This window comes from Danio rerio, chromosome 5 (genome assembly GCF_049306965.1).
Source record: "Danio rerio strain Tuebingen ecotype United States chromosome 5, GRCz12tu, whole genome shotgun sequence".
NCBI classification, from domain to species: Eukaryota; Metazoa; Chordata; class Actinopteri; order Cypriniformes; family Danionidae; genus Danio; species Danio rerio.
In genome coordinates this window covers 34180129-34198898 of record NC_133180.1, presented here as the reverse complement: position 1 = coordinate 34198898, position 18770 = coordinate 34180129, and the positions used below count along the sequence as shown (strand labels likewise).

The 18770-nt window shown below is 36.6% G+C and overlaps 1 protein-coding gene and 1 long non-coding RNA gene across 7 annotated transcripts in view; one reads left to right on the top strand and one right to left on the bottom strand.

The window, feature by feature from the left end:
* The window catches only part of si:dkey-34e4.1, a 72903-nt gene that overhangs the window by 29986 nt on the left and 24147 nt on the right, over positions 1-18770 (top strand). For all 6 annotated transcript variants that reach the window (XR_012406925.1, XR_012406923.1, XR_012406924.1 and 3 more), the window contains exons 3-9: positions 1778-1870; positions 2030-2088; positions 2472-2580; positions 3299-3452; positions 3615-3760; positions 14915-15070; positions 18090-18255. Coding sequence is in view for 2 of the 6 variants with exons in the window: in XM_073952354.1 (XP_073808455.1) it covers positions 1778-1870; positions 2030-2088; positions 2472-2580; positions 3299-3452; positions 3615-3760; positions 14915-15070; positions 18090-18255 (883 nt within the window). In the remaining 4 variants the exon portion in view is untranslated. The remainder of the gene's footprint in view (positions 1-1777; positions 1871-2029; positions 2089-2471; positions 2581-3298; positions 3453-3614; positions 3761-14914; positions 15071-18089; positions 18256-18770) is intronic.
* The window catches only part of LOC141385844 (uncharacterized), a 29318-nt gene that overhangs the window by 7626 nt on the left and 2922 nt on the right, over positions 1-18770 (bottom strand). The gene's annotated exons all lie outside the window — the stretch shown is intronic.

The following is an 18770-nucleotide window of genomic DNA, read 5'->3' as shown; positions in this document are numbered from 1 at the left end:
AAAAATAGAAATATTTAATAAAGTCTTTATCTTTTAATCTTTAATAAATAATCTAATCCTGTGATGTGACTATTGCGGATACACGCATTGCGTTATCAAAGCTTAATTGATATATTGTGCAGCCCTAATACAAACAATGGATCCTTATTGGTGTCTGACCTGAAACATAGCAGCAAATAAGCAGCAACAGCTTTAACACTTTTAACAATCACTTTACTTGAATGGAGATCAGAGATTCCGCTAATGCTTAGAGCTGATCCCAGTTGTTTGGAGTCGACACATCAACTCAAGGCTCTAATAAGCAAAACTTACAAAGCACAGAGAAATATCTGCATTCCTCTCAACTTTATCTGCTTACTAGCATACTTTTTATTACCACAGACCTGCTTGCAGTGCATACATTCTGGGATTGTGCACTCAGCATATACTGCATACAGTAGATAAAATCTTAATATAATATATAGGGATGTCCCAAACCAATTCAGGCCCAAGCAAGGCTTTTATGACATAATTATAATGGGTTTCAGCACAGAAACAGTGCAGTGTGTTGCATTCAGCGAGTTTAGCGAATGAAGGGAATTTCTATATAATGTCATGTTCATTCATGAAGTTAAAACACATCATTGGTGTACTGTATGTTTGAGCATGTGAAGTAACACAAAATAATTATTATAAAAATGCAGAACACTTAGCAAACTTACATGGCTGAAACAACTCTGAAATTGTATTTTGCTGTTGCTTGCTGCTAGATTGAGTGTCGCTAGCTACTCTTATTTGACTTTTTATCAAGACACTTCTTATATAGTCGCTTTTTTAGGTGTTGATTGTTGTTTTTCCATATGCTGTGGCTACAATTCGTACAAATGACCTGTTTTTGTTTGTGTGTCTGTGACTTTAAAACCACAATTTTCCCTTATTACCGATGTCCTACCGATAATATTATTTTGTCTATTAATGTTTCTGAAGCGGTAAATGCCATCATCCCACTCGTTCGTCCGTCTGTTTGGTTTTTATTGTGGGCGTTCCACATAGTTCGGTTGAAAAAAAGAGCAAAAGTGTGCTCACTCAATTGGCTAGAAGACTGTCACACACAGACGGCAGTAACTCATTTGCTCTGGGCGGGGGAAATTAAATAATACATATAAATTGCAGCCTCATATTGAGAATAATCAAATGCAACTTGTCAAATCACGATTCATTCAAGTTTGGTTTTTAGCCCTCCATAGAAAAAAATTTTGGGCACCCCTGCTGTAGAATAAAAATGCTGAATGAACATTCAGCTTTGACAGGAAAATGTAAAAAATATTGAGCTTTAAAATATTTTAAATGATTTTACAAAGTCATTAATTTTACAATATTGCTGTTTACTCTATTGTTGATCAACTTATTGTAACCATACTGAGCTTTAGATTGTTCTTAAAAATATGATTGATAGAACAAAAACATTTTTTTGTACACATACTATGAGTAAATAAAAACATTCCATGTTTTTAAATTAGTTTGTGCTCTTTAAAAAAAAAGTTGTTGTTAATTGTAAATTAGGCTCTCAGGGCAAAATGATAATCATTTGCGCTGATGTTCATAATTTAGCAGTTTAAGTGCTAATGAGTAGTAACTGATTTAAATTGCCTCCCGTACTTCAGTCTGAATCTTAAAGATGGAAATTGGATGTTTAGCGAGATCATTTATTGGAAAACATTAGAATGGGTGTTTAAGTTCTGCGTGGGTCTTCAAAAATGTCTCATCATGCATTTAAAGCACTTTTTTTTTCTTGCAGTATGAGTTCAAGGCAAAGAGTGTGAAGAAGAAGAAAGTGGCTATCGTGGTCTCAGTTGACGGGGTCAAAGTGGTGCTTCGCAAGAAACCCAAGGCATGTGAGATGTCATCATCCCTGTACACCCCTCACATGACCCCGTGACCTATGTGAACATTATTATTCTGTGTCCTATGAAATGAGGTTATATTTGGTCACATTAATAATGAGCATTCTCGTTAGAGTGCCTGACATTTGGCTTGCTTTGACCTCTAGAGGAAAGAGTGGACGTGGGACGAGAGCAAGATGCTGGTTATGCAAGACCCCATATACAGGTGAGACTGTGGAAATTTAATGAGATGAACTGCATTTCAACCTTATGTTTTTTTTTTCTGTAACACTTTGCAATGAGGTTGTATTAGTTAATGTTAGTTAATGCATTTGCTAACATGAACAAACAATGAACAATACATTTATTATATAATGTTAGCTAATGTTAGGTAACATTAATACAGTATTTCATTGTTAGTTAAATAATATTAACAAAATTTAATTTACATTTTGTTGAGGGTTGATTAATAAATGCGGTACAAGTACTGTTCAAATAGTTCATGTTAGTAAATACACATTATCTAACAATAACTGACCTTTGTTTTTTTATTTCTTATTCTTTCTATTCTATTCTCTTCTTTCCTATTTCCTATTTGTTTCCTCAAAGGATCTTCTATGTATCGCATGATTCTCAGGATCTGAAGATTTTCAGCTACATTGCTCGTGATGGATCCAGCAACTCTTTCAGATGCAACGTGTTCAAGTCCAAAAAGAAGGTAGGGCAGTTTCATTTTACACAGAAGAAAAATAAATCGTCTTCTCTTGCTTTGCCTCAATATGTGGTTTAATATCATACATAGCATTTTTTTTTAATCCACCTTGTTCTTGTTGCAAGTGATAGCTTGCAGAGGGCTGTAACCTTGATATTCTTCATCTATTCGTCACTGTCTGCATTTTCCTACTCTTTGCCCATTGCTTTTTTTCTCTTTATACTGACAAAACTAAGAACAGTAATATAACAAATGTAATAAAATAACACACAGGAAGGAATCTGAAGAATAGAAAGGTTGAATAAATCCACAAGATTGAAAGTCAAAATAAAATGTATAATAAAATAATATAATATAATTTAATATAATATAATATAACATAATATATGTTTAATTGTTTATAAATGTATAAATTAAAAACAGCTCATGCAATAAATAACAAATGCAGTATATAGTATAATATAAATATATAGATCCATTTTACACTACACTAAACAAAATAAGCAAAATAAGTCCTTCAATAAAATTATACAAATGCATTTGTAAAAATATACCAGTTTCATTATACATGTGTGCAACCTGGTAAAAATCAGTTTGTGTTTAAGCAAATAGTTCAGAAATGAACATGTTGCTTTTTGATATTGTGTATATAAATAGCATGTTTGTATGCATGACTCTAAAGGCCTCTAAACCTCTGCATTTATCCACTTGTCTCCTCTCTCAGAGTCAGGCCATGCGAATTGTGCGGACGGTCGGTCAGGCGTTTGAGGTTTGCCATAAGCTGAGTCTGCAGCACGCTGAGCTGAATGCAGATGAGCAGCCAGACGGTCCTGCAGACGGCCAGAGCGATCAGTCTGGAGAAGAGCCCAGTCCTGAAGGTGAGACCATGCCATCACATTAATGCCCCGAACCGCACGTCATAATAGAGAACATCACATCTGCAGAGCTGTGAGAGCAGTAATCCTGTGACGGCTGATTGTGTTGCTCATTGTTGTATAACTAATGTCATCATATTCCTAAAATGCTGCTGCTGTTTGCAGGTCGTCAGCTGACAGGGATGGAGCACAGAACAGATGATGTCACTGGAACTGAGTCTCATCCCACAAAGCTCAGTGAGCAGGCGATGGATGACATTCTTCAAAGCCTGTCCGAGCTCAACATGGTGAAGCCTGGACAAACCATACAGGTGAGAGGGATCTGAAAATCAATCTTTATTTCTCCTACAGCTCCATGTTTAATCCCTAAAATAAAACAGGGTTCCACTCTTTTATGAACTGCAGGTTCAAGGACCATGAAATTCAAATTAAGCACCTTTGTAATTTACACCCGCAGCATATGTAGCGCCAAGAAAGTCCTTATTATATTTCATTCATTCATTCATTCATTCATTCATTCAGTCATTCATTCAGTCATTCATTCATTTTCTTCTCAGCTTAGTCCCTTTATTAATCCAGGGTCGCCACAGCAGAATGACCTGCCAACTTATCCAGCACATGTTTTTACGCAGCCAATGCCCTTCCAGCTGCAACCCATCTCTGGGAAACATTCATACACACTCATTCACACTCATACACTACAGACAATTTAGCTTACCCAATTCACCTGTACCGCATGTCTTTGGACTGTGGGTGAAACCGGAGCACCCGGAGAAAACCCACGCAAACGCAAGGAGAACATGCAAACTCCACACAAAAAGGCCAACTGACCCAGCCAAGGCTCGAACTAGCGACCTTCTTGCTGTGAGGCGACAGCACTACCTACTGCGCCACTGCGTCACTCACTTATTGTACTTGTTACTTACAATTAATACTGACATTTAAAAATCAGAGTAATGATGATGGTTTGAACGTCATTTGATGTCATTTACAAAAGTTTAGACTGTTTTAAACAGTCATGTTAAAATAACTTTAATGAAATTGGTTGAATTCAATACTGTATTTAAATGTGGTGTCTGAGATAATGATAAAATGCGCATTATTTGTCAGAGTTCTTGTACAAGATTTAAATTTTGTATTTTTAAATTAAGAACTTCTCATTTTAGAATGTCTCATTGTCTCACACTACTTTCAATAAGCATGTGAATGTAAGTACATAGTAGTTAAGGACACTTAATATAAAGTGGGACCAAATATTATATTTTAGGTGTTAGTATTAGTATGTTCAGTAGTTAATATGCAGAAAAACATGAAATCTGCATTTAGAAGACATACACATTCAAAAACATCCACCAGTATGGTAATTATTATGATGTACCTCATACTTCTGCTTCCCATCAGTTATTCAGACCAATTAAAATGCTCTGTAGTATCTGCTTAAATTTATTTAAAGTATCCTGGCTTAAATGTATTTTATTCACATGTAATTAATCAATTACACCAATGGTTTGGCTAAACACTGTCAGATACTAAAGTAATTAAATAAATAAATTATCAATTGTCAAAACAGTGTTGATCTGTTTTCCTGCACATTTATTAGTTGTAACATTAAGGGGAGGAACTATAGACTGTGAAAAATTTGGACCTAGTAATCGTTATGTCACCCATAGGTTTCTGAAAAGTGCAAATGAAACTAAAACTGTTGCCATTTTGTTTGCGTGTCATCGTGCCGACTGCTGGTAACCAAAAATAGGCAAAGAGTCAGGCCTGGGCAAAGCTGCAGATGCATGCTAGCATTTTGCTTAGATGGGGTTTTCTTTGGGAGAAACGGTTACCACTTCATTGACCACATGTGCTTGGTTATATACTATATTAATAAATTCTCCTTGGTCTTTTTAAAACACTGTTGTAATACATTGAGCCAATAAGCACTATACTTATGACGTTTTTCTACAGGAGGAAAACACTAATTAGTTCTAAATACTTCAAATATAGTCTGTGTTAGTAAATGCAAGGCTTTTTATGAAATCCAGGCATGAAACTGTATGACAGCATTTCAGATGACCTTTCAAAAAATTTCAAGTGTAAGAATTTCACTCACCTGGGAAAAGGATCGAGGTCACTTGAATGGTTTGTGAACACAATTAAGTGCACACAGCATGTCAAATTATCTGCTAATTTTAAGAAATAATTCCAAAAGGCAATTGACTGTTTAAAGCCACATAAAACAAAACAAAAATACGATGTATATGCTGAGCTCAGCTGCTAATCAGCTGAAATCAGCTTAGGTGACGTGACAGCAACTGGCGAGACCTAGCTGTCACTCAAGCGGCCACACCTTTAATTATGCAGACTTAATATAAATGAAACAAATGAAAACAAAGAGACAAAATTCACCCCCTCACAGTTGTCCTGAAAGGTAATATTAGCTATATGCATCAAAACCGTCCTTTGTTACATGGCTAATTTAGCATGGCAGTCAGTGAACGTCTGGAGTGCATAGAGCCAGCCCCCAAAGGCCAGTCGATGAATTGCAGTTTCAGTTACTTCCGTATTGGCTTCATGAGGGAGAGCGAGATGTTGCCGCTTGGGAGGACTCCAAAAAGTCTAGGTTTTTTGCACATGTACTATCAACTATAAAGCAAAAATAGAGGTGGAAAATACATTTAAAGGGCACCATTATGAAATAAATCACTTTGTGGTGTAGCAGTTTGTGAATATGAACAGCTTCTAATAATAAAAATGAATTAATTCACATTTTTATAATCACACTACATGTCTGCAGAAACGCTTTGACTGACATTCTTCCTTTATACATGTCATCAGAGGGGGAAGCCTCGCCCATTATTAACAGTCTCTCCCTCAATAGCATAGACAGCCCTGAGTAAGAAGAAGCCATTCACCATTATGCTGCGTTCACACCAGACGCGGAACGCGCGTCAAGCGCGAGTGATTTACATGTTGTCAATGCAAACGTGCGAATAGACATCCTCCATTGAGCGTTTTGCGGGTTTGACGCGCAAAACGAATCTCTCGAGTTTGAAAATCTGAACTTCAGCGTACATTCGCGCCGCGTTAACCAATCAGAAACTTGCTTTTGTGGGGGCGTGACTGTGACGTAGAACCTGTTGTCGGTGGTCCGAGGGAAATCCTCCAGCCTTCACCAACAGCAGTTATCAAACTGGGCTTGGCTCAGTCAGAAGCACCGCTGAAAGCCTCCATCATCCAGGTAAAGTTTCTGGAGGAGTTTATGAGCTCACAGAGCTGGATGCACCTCTGAAAGTATGTAGTGGACTCAGACACAACCCTAAACGTATCAACGCTGTTTTTCAGTCTTCATAAAGCACATAAACACTATTATTTTCTTCATAAAATCGATGTTAGCCATTTAGCTATGAAGCTAGAGTCTTTGGGCAGACAGAAGCCCTGCCCATCACGCGAATCCGCGTCTGTTCTTAAGTGAATTTGACACACGAATGAAGTGGGGTTTGATGCGCGAGTGAAGCGAGTAAACTCAAATGTTCACGCGGCTATTTGCGCGCCAATAGCGCAATTTTTCCGTACGTTCTGCGTCTGGTGTGAACACAGCAGGTTTCACATCATACTTGCTGAAGATAATGCCAGTAACAAAGAGTTTAGAACAACTTAAATTCTCATACACACTTGAGGAACACTTTATTCAATTCATTTAAAATATTGTAAAAGGGGCATAATAGGTCCCCCCTTTAACATGTGCATATGCAGTCAGCATGCAGGCAACTAGAACATTGAAAATTAAGTCTGTTACACGCATTTACTGTTGGCCAATAGTGCTATATATAGTTTAAAACAATTCAGGCATACTAAATATGACTTCCATTGGGATGAATGAAGTGTGCTTTCATGTTAATGTCATGTGAACGGCTTCAGCAGCATATATACAGCCTTTTCTAGTCCAGAGAGATGGTAACTCAGAGCAGATCATATGTGTAAGCTACCACAAAATGTAATAAATGTATTTAAATAAAGCTGAATGATGTATTTTAAAGTATTAAACAAACTGTTATGTGTCAGATGTACTTTGCTCTGACTGGCAGAGCTGTGATATAAACAAAACGCTGTTAGCTGCTTTTTTTAAGAGGAGGAGGAGCTTCTTTATGTACCGCATTGTCGTCATATTTCAGTTGAAATTATGTTACATTGAACAAAGCTGCCCTTTTTAAAAGGGTAATTAATCTATCCTAAATCATTGCTTAAATGTATAAACGAGAAGTAAATAAAAAAAAATTAATTTATATTATTTAAAAAAATGGTTTGATATTCACTCAATAAATGACTGGGGTCACCCTTACCCCAATTACAACAAGAAGCTGCAGAATTTAGCAGTGCATTGAGGGGTTAACGCACTTCAACTCCCCATTCAAACACCCTTACCATCTTAATTGTAAATGATCACAATTCGCATATGTTTATTTCAACTTTGATTGTGACTAAATTCAAATCTGCATTTGGCTCAGAAAGAACAGTCATATATGGACAGCTTCAGTCTTTATTTTTCCTATCAGTAATATCACTTCAGAGTTACATTCAGATTGTCACAGATATAAACAGATTTCGATGGTAGCGACTATTAAACTACTATTAAAACAACTAATGAAAATTGTATTTGACAAAAATGCTGATTCGTCTAGTTAAGAGTCTTCATGACTAAGTTTTTGAATAAATTAATAATAGAATATTTAAAAATAGATTACATTTAAAAGATTACATCAAATAACATTGTCAGAACTAGTAAATCATTTCTATTTGTGTTTATTGTTTGTAACATTTTACTAAGTTGTTTGCTCAGAATAGTCTAAGAATTGTGATCTCTGATTTAAACAGTCAAATCATGACTCTCAGTTCATCCAGAATGGTGCAGCTCTAATTCTCCCCACAGACATCTGTCCAGTGTCGCTCGTCAGCTGGAAATAAAGGCTGTTTATAAATAGAGGAAGCCCCTTTCACCTCCTGTCTCTTCTGGTTTTTACCCCTTTATCTCAACCTTATTCCTCCTTCAGGGGGAGTCAGTTTATACTGTTTGGATGCCTCAGGCCTGCACACTGTTTTACAAAATCCTTGTCTGACTTTAACCACTTAACTGGGAGGGAATAATATCATACAGCCCCAGCAAAAATTTATGTGCCAAAGCAAAAGCTAGCAGAGCACAAATATGCTGTGTATTATTTACGTTTCAAACTCCCTCATTCAGCAAGTTTCGACTGAATGAGCAGCGTCACAAGCTTAAAAACTATAAGTTGGATCATGAAAAGTTTTTTGGGGGGTAATGTGACATTCTTTTAATTTTTCTCTTATTCTCTCACCTGTAATGCATCTATTATGCATCAGTTTTGTTCTCAATGTTAGTTCTTATTTTATTATACATTGACTGTATTCATGTAATAGATTACAGATATTTTTTGTTAAATATGTTTTGAAACATCACCAATTTCTGTGAAAGTAAACCTGAATGTTTGGCATCATTGCTGCATTCTTCAGTGTCAGAACTTTACTTCAATACTTCTTTAAAAATTTGTTGATACATTCTTGCTAAAAAAAAAATCTTTCAAGACAAATTCTTACTGACCCTAAACTGTTTGTTAGGAAATTAATACAAAAGTAACAATAATTGCATTAAAACCATGCTGTGCGATTTGGGGAAAATATCTTATTGTGATTTTTTTTTTTTGACAAATATTGCGATTTTGATTTGATTTGCAATTTAATTTTGTTGTCAAGCTTCAGCTCAATAATCTGTATTGTTACTGCTACTGCTAGTCCTGATAAAAAAAAAAAAAAAAACTTAAGCTGCCTTTTGTTGACCGGGCTCATCAACTCCAAGTAGCTCAGTGGTTAAGTGACTCACCTCTCACACCGGAGACCCGGGTTCTATCCCCGACTCTGACAGATGAAGACATAGCAGATGACAACCAAGAAGATGAAGAACAGATGACAAAGACGAAGACTAAGAGCAAGAAGACGACTAAGACCAAGATAATGTCGAAGAAGACCAAGACATAGCAGATGACAACCAAGAAGATGAACAACAGATGAAGAAGAACAACAAGATGAAGACAATGAAGAAGACCAAGATGAAGACCAAGCAGATGACCTCCTAGACGAAGACCAAGCAGACGGCCAAGACTAAGAAAACGACAAAGAGAGATAAAGACGATGATGAGGACCATAAAGTCCAAGAAGTTGACGATCAAGAAGATGAAGACAAAGATGACGATCAAGACCAAGGAGATAAAGACTAAAACCAACATGACATACAAGATGAAGATGATAACGACCATAAGGTCAAAGACAACGACGAGGAAAACAAAGAAAGATGACGACCAAGAAGACGAAGACTCAGACCAAGATGGCGTCGAAGATGAAGAAAACCAAGAAAAAGCAGATGACAACCAAGACAAAGACGATGACAACTACCATAAGGACAAAGACGAAGAACAAGAAGACGAAGACTAAAATCAAGATGGCGTCAAAGATGAAGAATACCAAGACAAAGCAAATGACAACCAAGAAGATGATGATGACAACCAAGACAAAGAAAATGATAACGACCATAAGGACAAAGACGAAGACTAAGAACAAGAAGACGACTAAGACCAAGATAATGTCGAAGAAGACCAAGACATAGCAGATGACAACCAAGAAGATGATGATAAAGACCAAGACAAAGAAGTTGACGACCAAGACAAAGAAGATGACAACTAAGACCAAGATGGCAATGAAGAAGACAAAGACAAAGCAGATGAGGATGAAGAAGATGACAACAAAAAACAAGAAGATGAAGACTAAGACACGAAGACTAAAGGCTGATTTATACGCTAACACGCACCTCTCAAAAATGCAACGTTGCATAGCAACGTTAGTCAGCTTGGTAGCAGTAGATGGCGGAGGTGAGAGTCACGCGAGCCTGATGCAGCTAGTATTTACATGTGTGTAGTCCAGTGAAGGAACTCAGGATGAAAACTTTGTTTACCTCATGATGAAGGTTGTTGCACGTCCACCTATTCCTGCCTCAAAATGAACGAGTTGGTACATTAAATCGTACATTACCATGGCGTTCAGAAAAAAAAAGCACCAGCATAGAAACTCAACACAGAGGAACATCTACTGCGGCTAGCATTTCAGAAGTGTTATTGCAGAGCAACAGAAACATGTAATATAAATGCATGTAAAATGCAAATAAATGCACGGCTACACACATTGCATGCACCGTGGGTCACGCCGATCACTTGACACAGAAGTATAAACCAGGCTTATACTTATACTTATAAACCAGGCTTAAAGACCAAAAAGATGAAGACCAAAGCAAAGAATAAAAAGATAAAGATAATAGCAAGAAAATGAAGAAGACTTAGATGGCAAAGAAAAAGAAGAACAAGTGTCAATTGGCAGTACTTTTAGTTTACTTTTTAGATTAGGCAGAACGAACGTGTGCTCACTCATTCGCTAGCAAGACATTGGTCATGCATTTTCTCTGGGTGGGGGAAGTTAAATATATTAAATATAGTTATAGTTATAATATATAAATATAGCTAATATAATATATACTATCGTTATAATATATTTCATATCACAGCCTCCTGCGATTAGCCAATCGCAACATTTAAAATCGCGATTGCGATTTGACTTTGATTAATCGCACAGCCCTAATTTAAACTAATTAATATAATGAATGTTACCATAAAATAGATATTTATTTATTTATATTAATGTATTTTTACCATTTTAGTTAGTAACACTAACAATATATATGTTTATAAATTACTACTTGTTTTACTTGTTTTTGCTAAATTGCTGTTAATATAATTTTTTAAAGAATATGGGCAATATTACACTCGTAGCAATCATATTGCACTGCTATGAGTGTGATATTGGATTTTATACAACAGTTCAACGGCATAACTGTGTATATAAAAAAGAAAATCAAAAACGGAGAGTCTAACAACCCTTCTGTATGAGGAACTACTTTCTTCCGCCATTTATTCACATCTGCAGCTGACATCAGAACAGCAGAAACCATTACTAATTCACCGACGTCACTTTAGAGCTAGTATTTGAATGATTCTCTAGTGTTATGTCTAAAGTGATGACAAAACAGGTAATTTTGCTCACATTTTAAGATTATAAGGCTGAACAGCATGAAATGCCATCAGTCTACAGACATTTCCCTGTATTACTCTGTTGCGGAAAAGGTATATCACAATAATTAACCCCGAAAAAGCCAAAGCAGCGCAAATACTGCCAGATTACTGTTGTGTTTGCGATAGGGAAAAATGCTAAACACATGCAAGCATTTCTTCTTTCTTTTTACTGAACTAGTCTGCAGTAACGAAAACAGGAGATGCATTAGAAACAAACAGATGGCCAATCAAAAAGTAACTCAAGGTTATACAGAGTGGTCAACACAAAATACATACATTAATGATATGTGAGTCCCATCTCACACTCAATACACTACAATTACTATGGTATATATACAGCACTACAACATAAAAAAGAGAGTGGTCAACTTAAAATGTCACTTGCCAATTTTATAATGATTTGATCAGCTGTAGTTTGAAAATCTTTTCTCCTCTAAGGGCTTATTATGCGGACTCTGTCCCCATCTTGTGGATGGACAATGTCAACCGTCTTTGCTCGGTTCAATGACAATGGCTGATGGATGCCGACACACTGTATCTCAGAAAATCTAAATATTTAAAATAGGCACTATCCTTATGAATAAACAATTGTCAATTTTCTCCTAAAATTATAACTACTTTCAGGCTTTTATGGCAAAGAATATGATATTTTCATACCCTTCAATGTGAAATAGCTGAACATAAACATATGAGGCTGAGAAACATTATCATCATTTAAAGGGACATTTTAGATGGCACTGAAGGAACTGAGTTTTTTTGCATCTGAACTCTTCATATAATGTTATATTGACAGATATTTCAAATCTCTTTGTCAATCATTACAGAAATTCTCCGTGCAGACCAGCTGCCTAGCCTGAAAGCAAATAAAGCATTCATTCATTTTGCATGTATCCATTTAGCAGCAATCCATTCATAATGCATTCACGTGTTCCTTGTCTGGCAAACATCAAAGATCCAGTTCTGTCCCATTAGCTTTGCGGCTGATGTTTACCACGAATGGAGCAACCAGGGGATAAATGAAGACAGAATGGGAACAAGCACATTTTATGTTATCTAGTAGCTAATTATTATCTCTTTGCCATTGTATTTAGGGAAGCAATTTCTGTGTGCACAAATAATGGAGATGAAAAGATTGTTTTCTTGAATTGGCTTGATTTGCTGGACACACTCTGCTACCTCCGTCCTCTCTTCCTTATAAACCCTTAAATTAAACCCTTAGCTCCTCCTGGTGGTTAACATTCAATGTTGCATTGTATTTGATTTTGTTAAAAATAAGTTGTTCTTTTGTTGCTTTAATTACTTGGACTTCGGATAAAAGTGTTTTGCCAAAATGTAAATGTAATAAAAATACTGCTTATTGTTCATTTATGTTAGCTCAGTTACATTTAATAGTAATAACAAATAAAATTGTTTGTAAAAGTGTACTAGAATATTATTAGTATTTACTTTAGTATTACTGCATTTCATTGCCTCGTACTTGTAAATGTGTAATGACAATAAAATTGAATCTAATCTAAATATTAAAATAAATATTCAGATTAGTAAATACCAGAGGTGTAAAAAAAAACAAATTTCAAAAAATTTAAATACTGTAATTGAGTAGTTTTTCTCAGGAATTGTAATTTACTAAGTTGTTTTAAAAATGTGTACTTTTATTTTCCCTTGAGTACATTTTTAGTGCAGTATTGGTACTTTTACTCCACTACCTTCCTTCAATCTGCAGTCACTACTTTATTTTTTCTTTTCTATAGAGATTAGAAAAATCAGTCCTGTAATTCCTGTCCAATCAAATCACACATAGAAAGTAAATCATATCGTTCTACACTAAGACATGGGTGGTTTATAAATGCAGAAAACAGTTTGGAAGCATTAAAAGTGTCCCAGAAAATGGCAAAATCTTACACCAATTGACCCAGAGACTTTTTAGATGCATGATGCTAATGAGAAGATGACACATGTTTACTGTATGATAACCAAAATGGCCTTAAACATCCAGCAGGCACAAAAAGTCAAAATGACGTCAGATTGACGATGTACCCCAAACTCGTGGGGATGTTGCATTTTGTTTGGAAATTAAAATTGTGTTGATATCAGAACCCAACGTCAGACTGACATCAATGTCCAAAGTCCAAACTAAGAATCAACAAATATTAATGTCTAATGATGTTACAGCTTTGTGTGGACGTTACCACTTTGACGTCTATTAGATGTGAATTTTGGTTGTCATACCTGACAAATAAATGCCAGTATTTGATGTCAATATGGTGTTGGTTTAAGAAGTTGTCTTGACTTTGGATTTTGGTCTTCTTCAGCCAAAAAATCAGCCAAATATCAACATCATTTGACATCATTATTGGACATCAAAAAAACATTGTCCTTAGACAATGGCTAGATGTTGAATTTTGGTTACCCGACCTAAATCTAAAGCTAATATTAACATTTTATGACATTTTGTGCTTGCTAGGTAAAAATTAAATGCACTACAAAATGTTACGTTTACACACACAACTACATCACATGTGAAAACATCAACTTTTTACATAATAATACTCATTACACTAAAACTACTCACTACTCTTGAGTCCTTTTAAAACGGCTACTTTGAGAAATATTTGCAACAGATTCTTTTACTCTACTTGCACTACATTTCATGGTACTTTAACTGGAGTATGATTTTTCAGTTCTCTTTCCACCACTGAATAATACTTTAGTTATAGCATATTAACTTATGTTATTCCAAACTAATGTTATACCAGTATGCCAGAGAGCTGTGCTGTTAACCTACTAAATAATGTCTTTTTTATAAATAAATGTCTTTAAATGTATGATAAGAACCGTGTGAGACTAAAGGTTCTGTAGTAGAGACAGAAAAAAGCCATTAGGTGAAAAAGCAGAGAGTGTTTTGGTGTTCAAATCCCTCGAGTTTTGTCTCTGTCTTAGAACCTTTTATAACAGACAAGCTAAAGCTACTTAGAGAAAATTAGTTTCTCTCTCAGTGTGAGTGTGTTTAAATGCGTTTGTGTACTTGTGTGTGTGTGTGTGTACATATTCCTCTTTTCACAAAGGCACTTAATGTGTCCTCTGCTCCCATGGATCCACATGTTAAAATGCTCGCCTAATGCAAACACACAATCTCTTTCTATATTTATCCTTTTACTCAACTATCTTATGCTAATGCTAACTCAGCTAATGCTCTACATATATAAACTGCTAAATAATGTTAGTTTCACAGGAGGACAGTTTCTTTTTCTTTAAGTTTCTCACATTCTGATATTCTCCATCTCTCAGTCTTTACAGGAGGTGGAGGGCGTCTCCCTCTACACTTTATCTCCCAGCAGCCCCTGCTCTCCTTCGCTCACACCGCTGGCCACCAAACACCACCTACAGCTTCTCCAACAACAGCTTCTACAACAGCAGCAGCAAACACAGATCGCCGTTGCACAGGTAAAGACATCGATTCTGCTCTTTTCTACCACTGGGAGGCGCTACAGCTCTATGTAAAATACAGCAGTTGAGTCGTTATTTCAGGCTGTTTTTTCCCCTATAATGATTAGCTCTCTTGTCGGAGTGCAAATCTTTTCACCCACTTCCACAATTTTAGAGACACATTTTCTGCACAACCCTATTCATCATTCTCTGTTGAAATGATTTTTGATAGCCTTTGTTAAAAAGCACTCACATAAGTCTAAATTATGTTTCATATCCAATGATAAAGCAAAGATACACGCAGAACACACAGCTGATAGAGGCAATAAACAGCTTCATGTTGTTCATTTAGTGAGTCACTTTGTTCAGTATCCAGATAATGATATTTGTTCTCGTTTGGGATAATGTATAGGGATCCGATGATGTTATGATGAGAAAGGCAGAGAGAGAGAGAGAGAGAGAGAGAGAGAGGAAGATGATGGGCTTTCAGCTCTGATTCAGCACAGTCACGCTACTGCATAATAAGAGCTTGGAAAAATAAATTGAAGTGCACTCACTTCTTGTCCAGTGAAACGTTTTAAACCTCAGAGATGAGAGAATCTCAGGAGACTTCATAGTGTTTTTAAGTTTCTTTTAGGTATCAATTTTGTGTCTCTAAAAAATGTCTTTAAAGATTAACTAATAAAACTAAAGCCAGAATAAATGTAAACCAGTTGTTTTCAAATTTCCAATGGGACAGCAAAATGGACAATTTTGTTATTGTTGGTGATTGTTTAATTGACTGTTGGTTAAAGTTTAAAACAAGCTTAGATGTGCTGAAATCATATTTCTTATATAAACTTCCCATAACAACGGTATTACTACTTAAGTGCCATGGTTTTTCAAGTATGCTTGAAAGACAGTTGAATTATTATTACCCCTGAATTATCAGCACCCCTGTTAATTTTTTTCCCCCCAATTTCTGTTTAATGGACAAACGATTTTTTTAACACATTTGTATACATAATAGTTTCTTTAACTCATCTCTAAAAACTGATTTATTTTATCTTTGCCATGATGACAGTAAATAATATTATCTATCAGTATTTAAGTACAGAAACTAAACAAAGTACTGAAATCAAATTGATGAAAACTTTACAAATACTATTCAAACAATCTGGTGAAATTACATTCATATCACAATATTTCAAGAGTTCACACTTAGCTGATGATTGTTTGTAAGCAAGTTTGGCATGCTGTCCCGGGAGAGAGCCCTGAGCTCAAAAAGGTCCTTGAGCCCTGGGCTCCCTCCCGTTTGCAGGGCGAGAGGGGAGCCTTGAGCTCAGGTAGATCTCGACAACTCCCCTTTGATAAGAACTGATGACTAAAAATTAAATGCTATGAAGAGATATGCTGCAGGATGAGAGATTGATCAATTCACTTGTTGTGCATGTTTTTGGAATGTGGGAGGAAACCGGAGGACCCAGGGAAAACCCACACGAGCACAGGAAGAACGTGCAAACTACGCACAGAAACGAACACCGTCCTGTTAAAAGACTAGAACCGGTGACGTTCTTGCTGTGAGGTAACAGTGCTAACCACTGGGCCACCATGTCGCCCTATGGAGGGAAAGGTGAAGAGGTAGGGGTGGAAGTGGGGATGCTTCAAATCGAAGATGACGGTAGTGAAAAACCCTCTTTATAGTGGGTTAGGAATGGCTTGATTGGTGGATCATGCATGCTAATGCAAAACCAGCCGTGTTCAATCATAATCACGTGATCCTCTCGAAATTAGTTTATGAATAAACTTCACATATTGTGGCACAACAAAATATCACAATGTCAGATTTGTCTAATTTTGTGGAGTCCTACTGTATGGGGAAATTTTAAAAGAGTGATGTTTAAACCTGGAAACAGGGTTTTAAACCTAACAAACTAAATTGGCCTTTAAGAGTTCACACTTAGCTGATGATTCATTAAAAGCTACTTTGGCATGCTGTCCCGGGAGAGAACCCTGAGCTCATAAGATCCTCGAGCCAGACGCTCTCTCCCGTTGCAAGGCGAGAGGGGAGTTTGAGCTCAGGTAGATCTCGAGAACTCCCCTGTCATGGTGGCTGAAGAGCAGATAGTAGTTGCTCTTAAAGAGATAAGTACTAGGTAGGGGCAAGACTATGGTGTTGATTTGAATTAGTCAATAAACTTAGGTTGCATATTTTTGATCGGTGGGAGGAAACCGGGAAACCCATGTGAGCACGGGGAGAATGTGCAAACTCAGCAACGTCTGCTGGTTTGGTAAAGCCTGGAGACGTTCTTGCTGTGAGGCAACAGTGCTAAGTACTGGCCCACCGTGTCACCCATCTAGGAAGAAGGAGGAGTAGGGGTGGAAGGGGGGATTCTTCAAAACGAAGATAGCGGTCATACGTTACCCAGGGTATTTGTAGTCGTCTGATTGGTGTATTGAGAATAGGATGATATGGATCCAGCTGCTAGCAATCATAAGCATGTGATCCTCTTGAAATTAGTTTATAATTAAACTTCACATAGTGCATGAGTGTGTGTGTGTGAATGCAAGAGTGTATGGATGTTTCCCAGTACTGGGTTGCAGCTGGAAGGGCATACACTGTGTAAAACATATGCTGGATAAGTTGGCGGCTCATTCTGCTGTGGCAACCCCTGATGAATAAAGGGACTAGGCCGAAGGAAAATTAATGAATTATAAACAAATACTAGCTGTATGTTAGCTTGCCTTGCCTTGCCTTGCCTTAAATAACATACAATGTCGCAAGTAAGAAATCAAGCAACTTTTGATTTCTAAACATCTACACAAATGATGAAGCCATTTTCATTATGCTGCACACAGCATTAGTTTTCCTAATTGGTTTAGGACTTAAATGTAATGCTACTACACACATTACTGTGCAGTAAGTGTTCACAATGACTGTAATTACCTGATCTAGGATTTGATTTCACTCGTATAATCCTCAGCTGATATCCTGCCTGTAGGTTAAGAGATGTTTCCATGAACTGGCATGTGTTGATGGAGTGTGTTTTCTCTGTAGGTGCAGCTCTTGAAGGATCAGCTGTCTGCAGAGACAGCGGCTCGCATGGAGGCACAGGCCAGAACACACCAGCTGCTGCTACAGAACCGAGACCTGCTGCAGCACACAGCCCTGCTGGTCAAACACCTCAGCCAACTGGAGATCAGAGCTGCTGGAGACACGCAGAGTAAGACACAACACAAATCTAAAGGCAGATCCATCTAGTAGAAGGCAGGGTAGTCGCACGGTTTTAAGAAGTCTTAAAATGTCTTAAATGTCAAAAACAATATTTTAAAATCACTGAAATATTGTCTCGTAGGTTTTAAATCATGTTTAACAGGTCTTAATTCTATTATGTCCATGTAAAGCTGCACAACTGGGCAAACACTTGTCCAATCATTCCATCTTAATAAAAGTTTTAATAAAAGATTCATTATTAACTCTATTTACCAATATGGTTTAATTATCTTCCTCAATTTGTTTTTGGTGGTTTTTTAATGTTTTAACTGGGCTATTGGAAAAATGTCTTAACATTTAACCTTGTGCTAGTCTGAAAATTCATTTATAATGGTCTTTCAAGGGTCTTTAAAAGTCCTTTAAAATTTTACTTGAAACACGTTAAAACCCTGACAAAAGGTCACTTCTATAAAGCGTCACAGATGAAGTGATGACACTCTAAAACAAACTCTCAAAAAAGGTTGC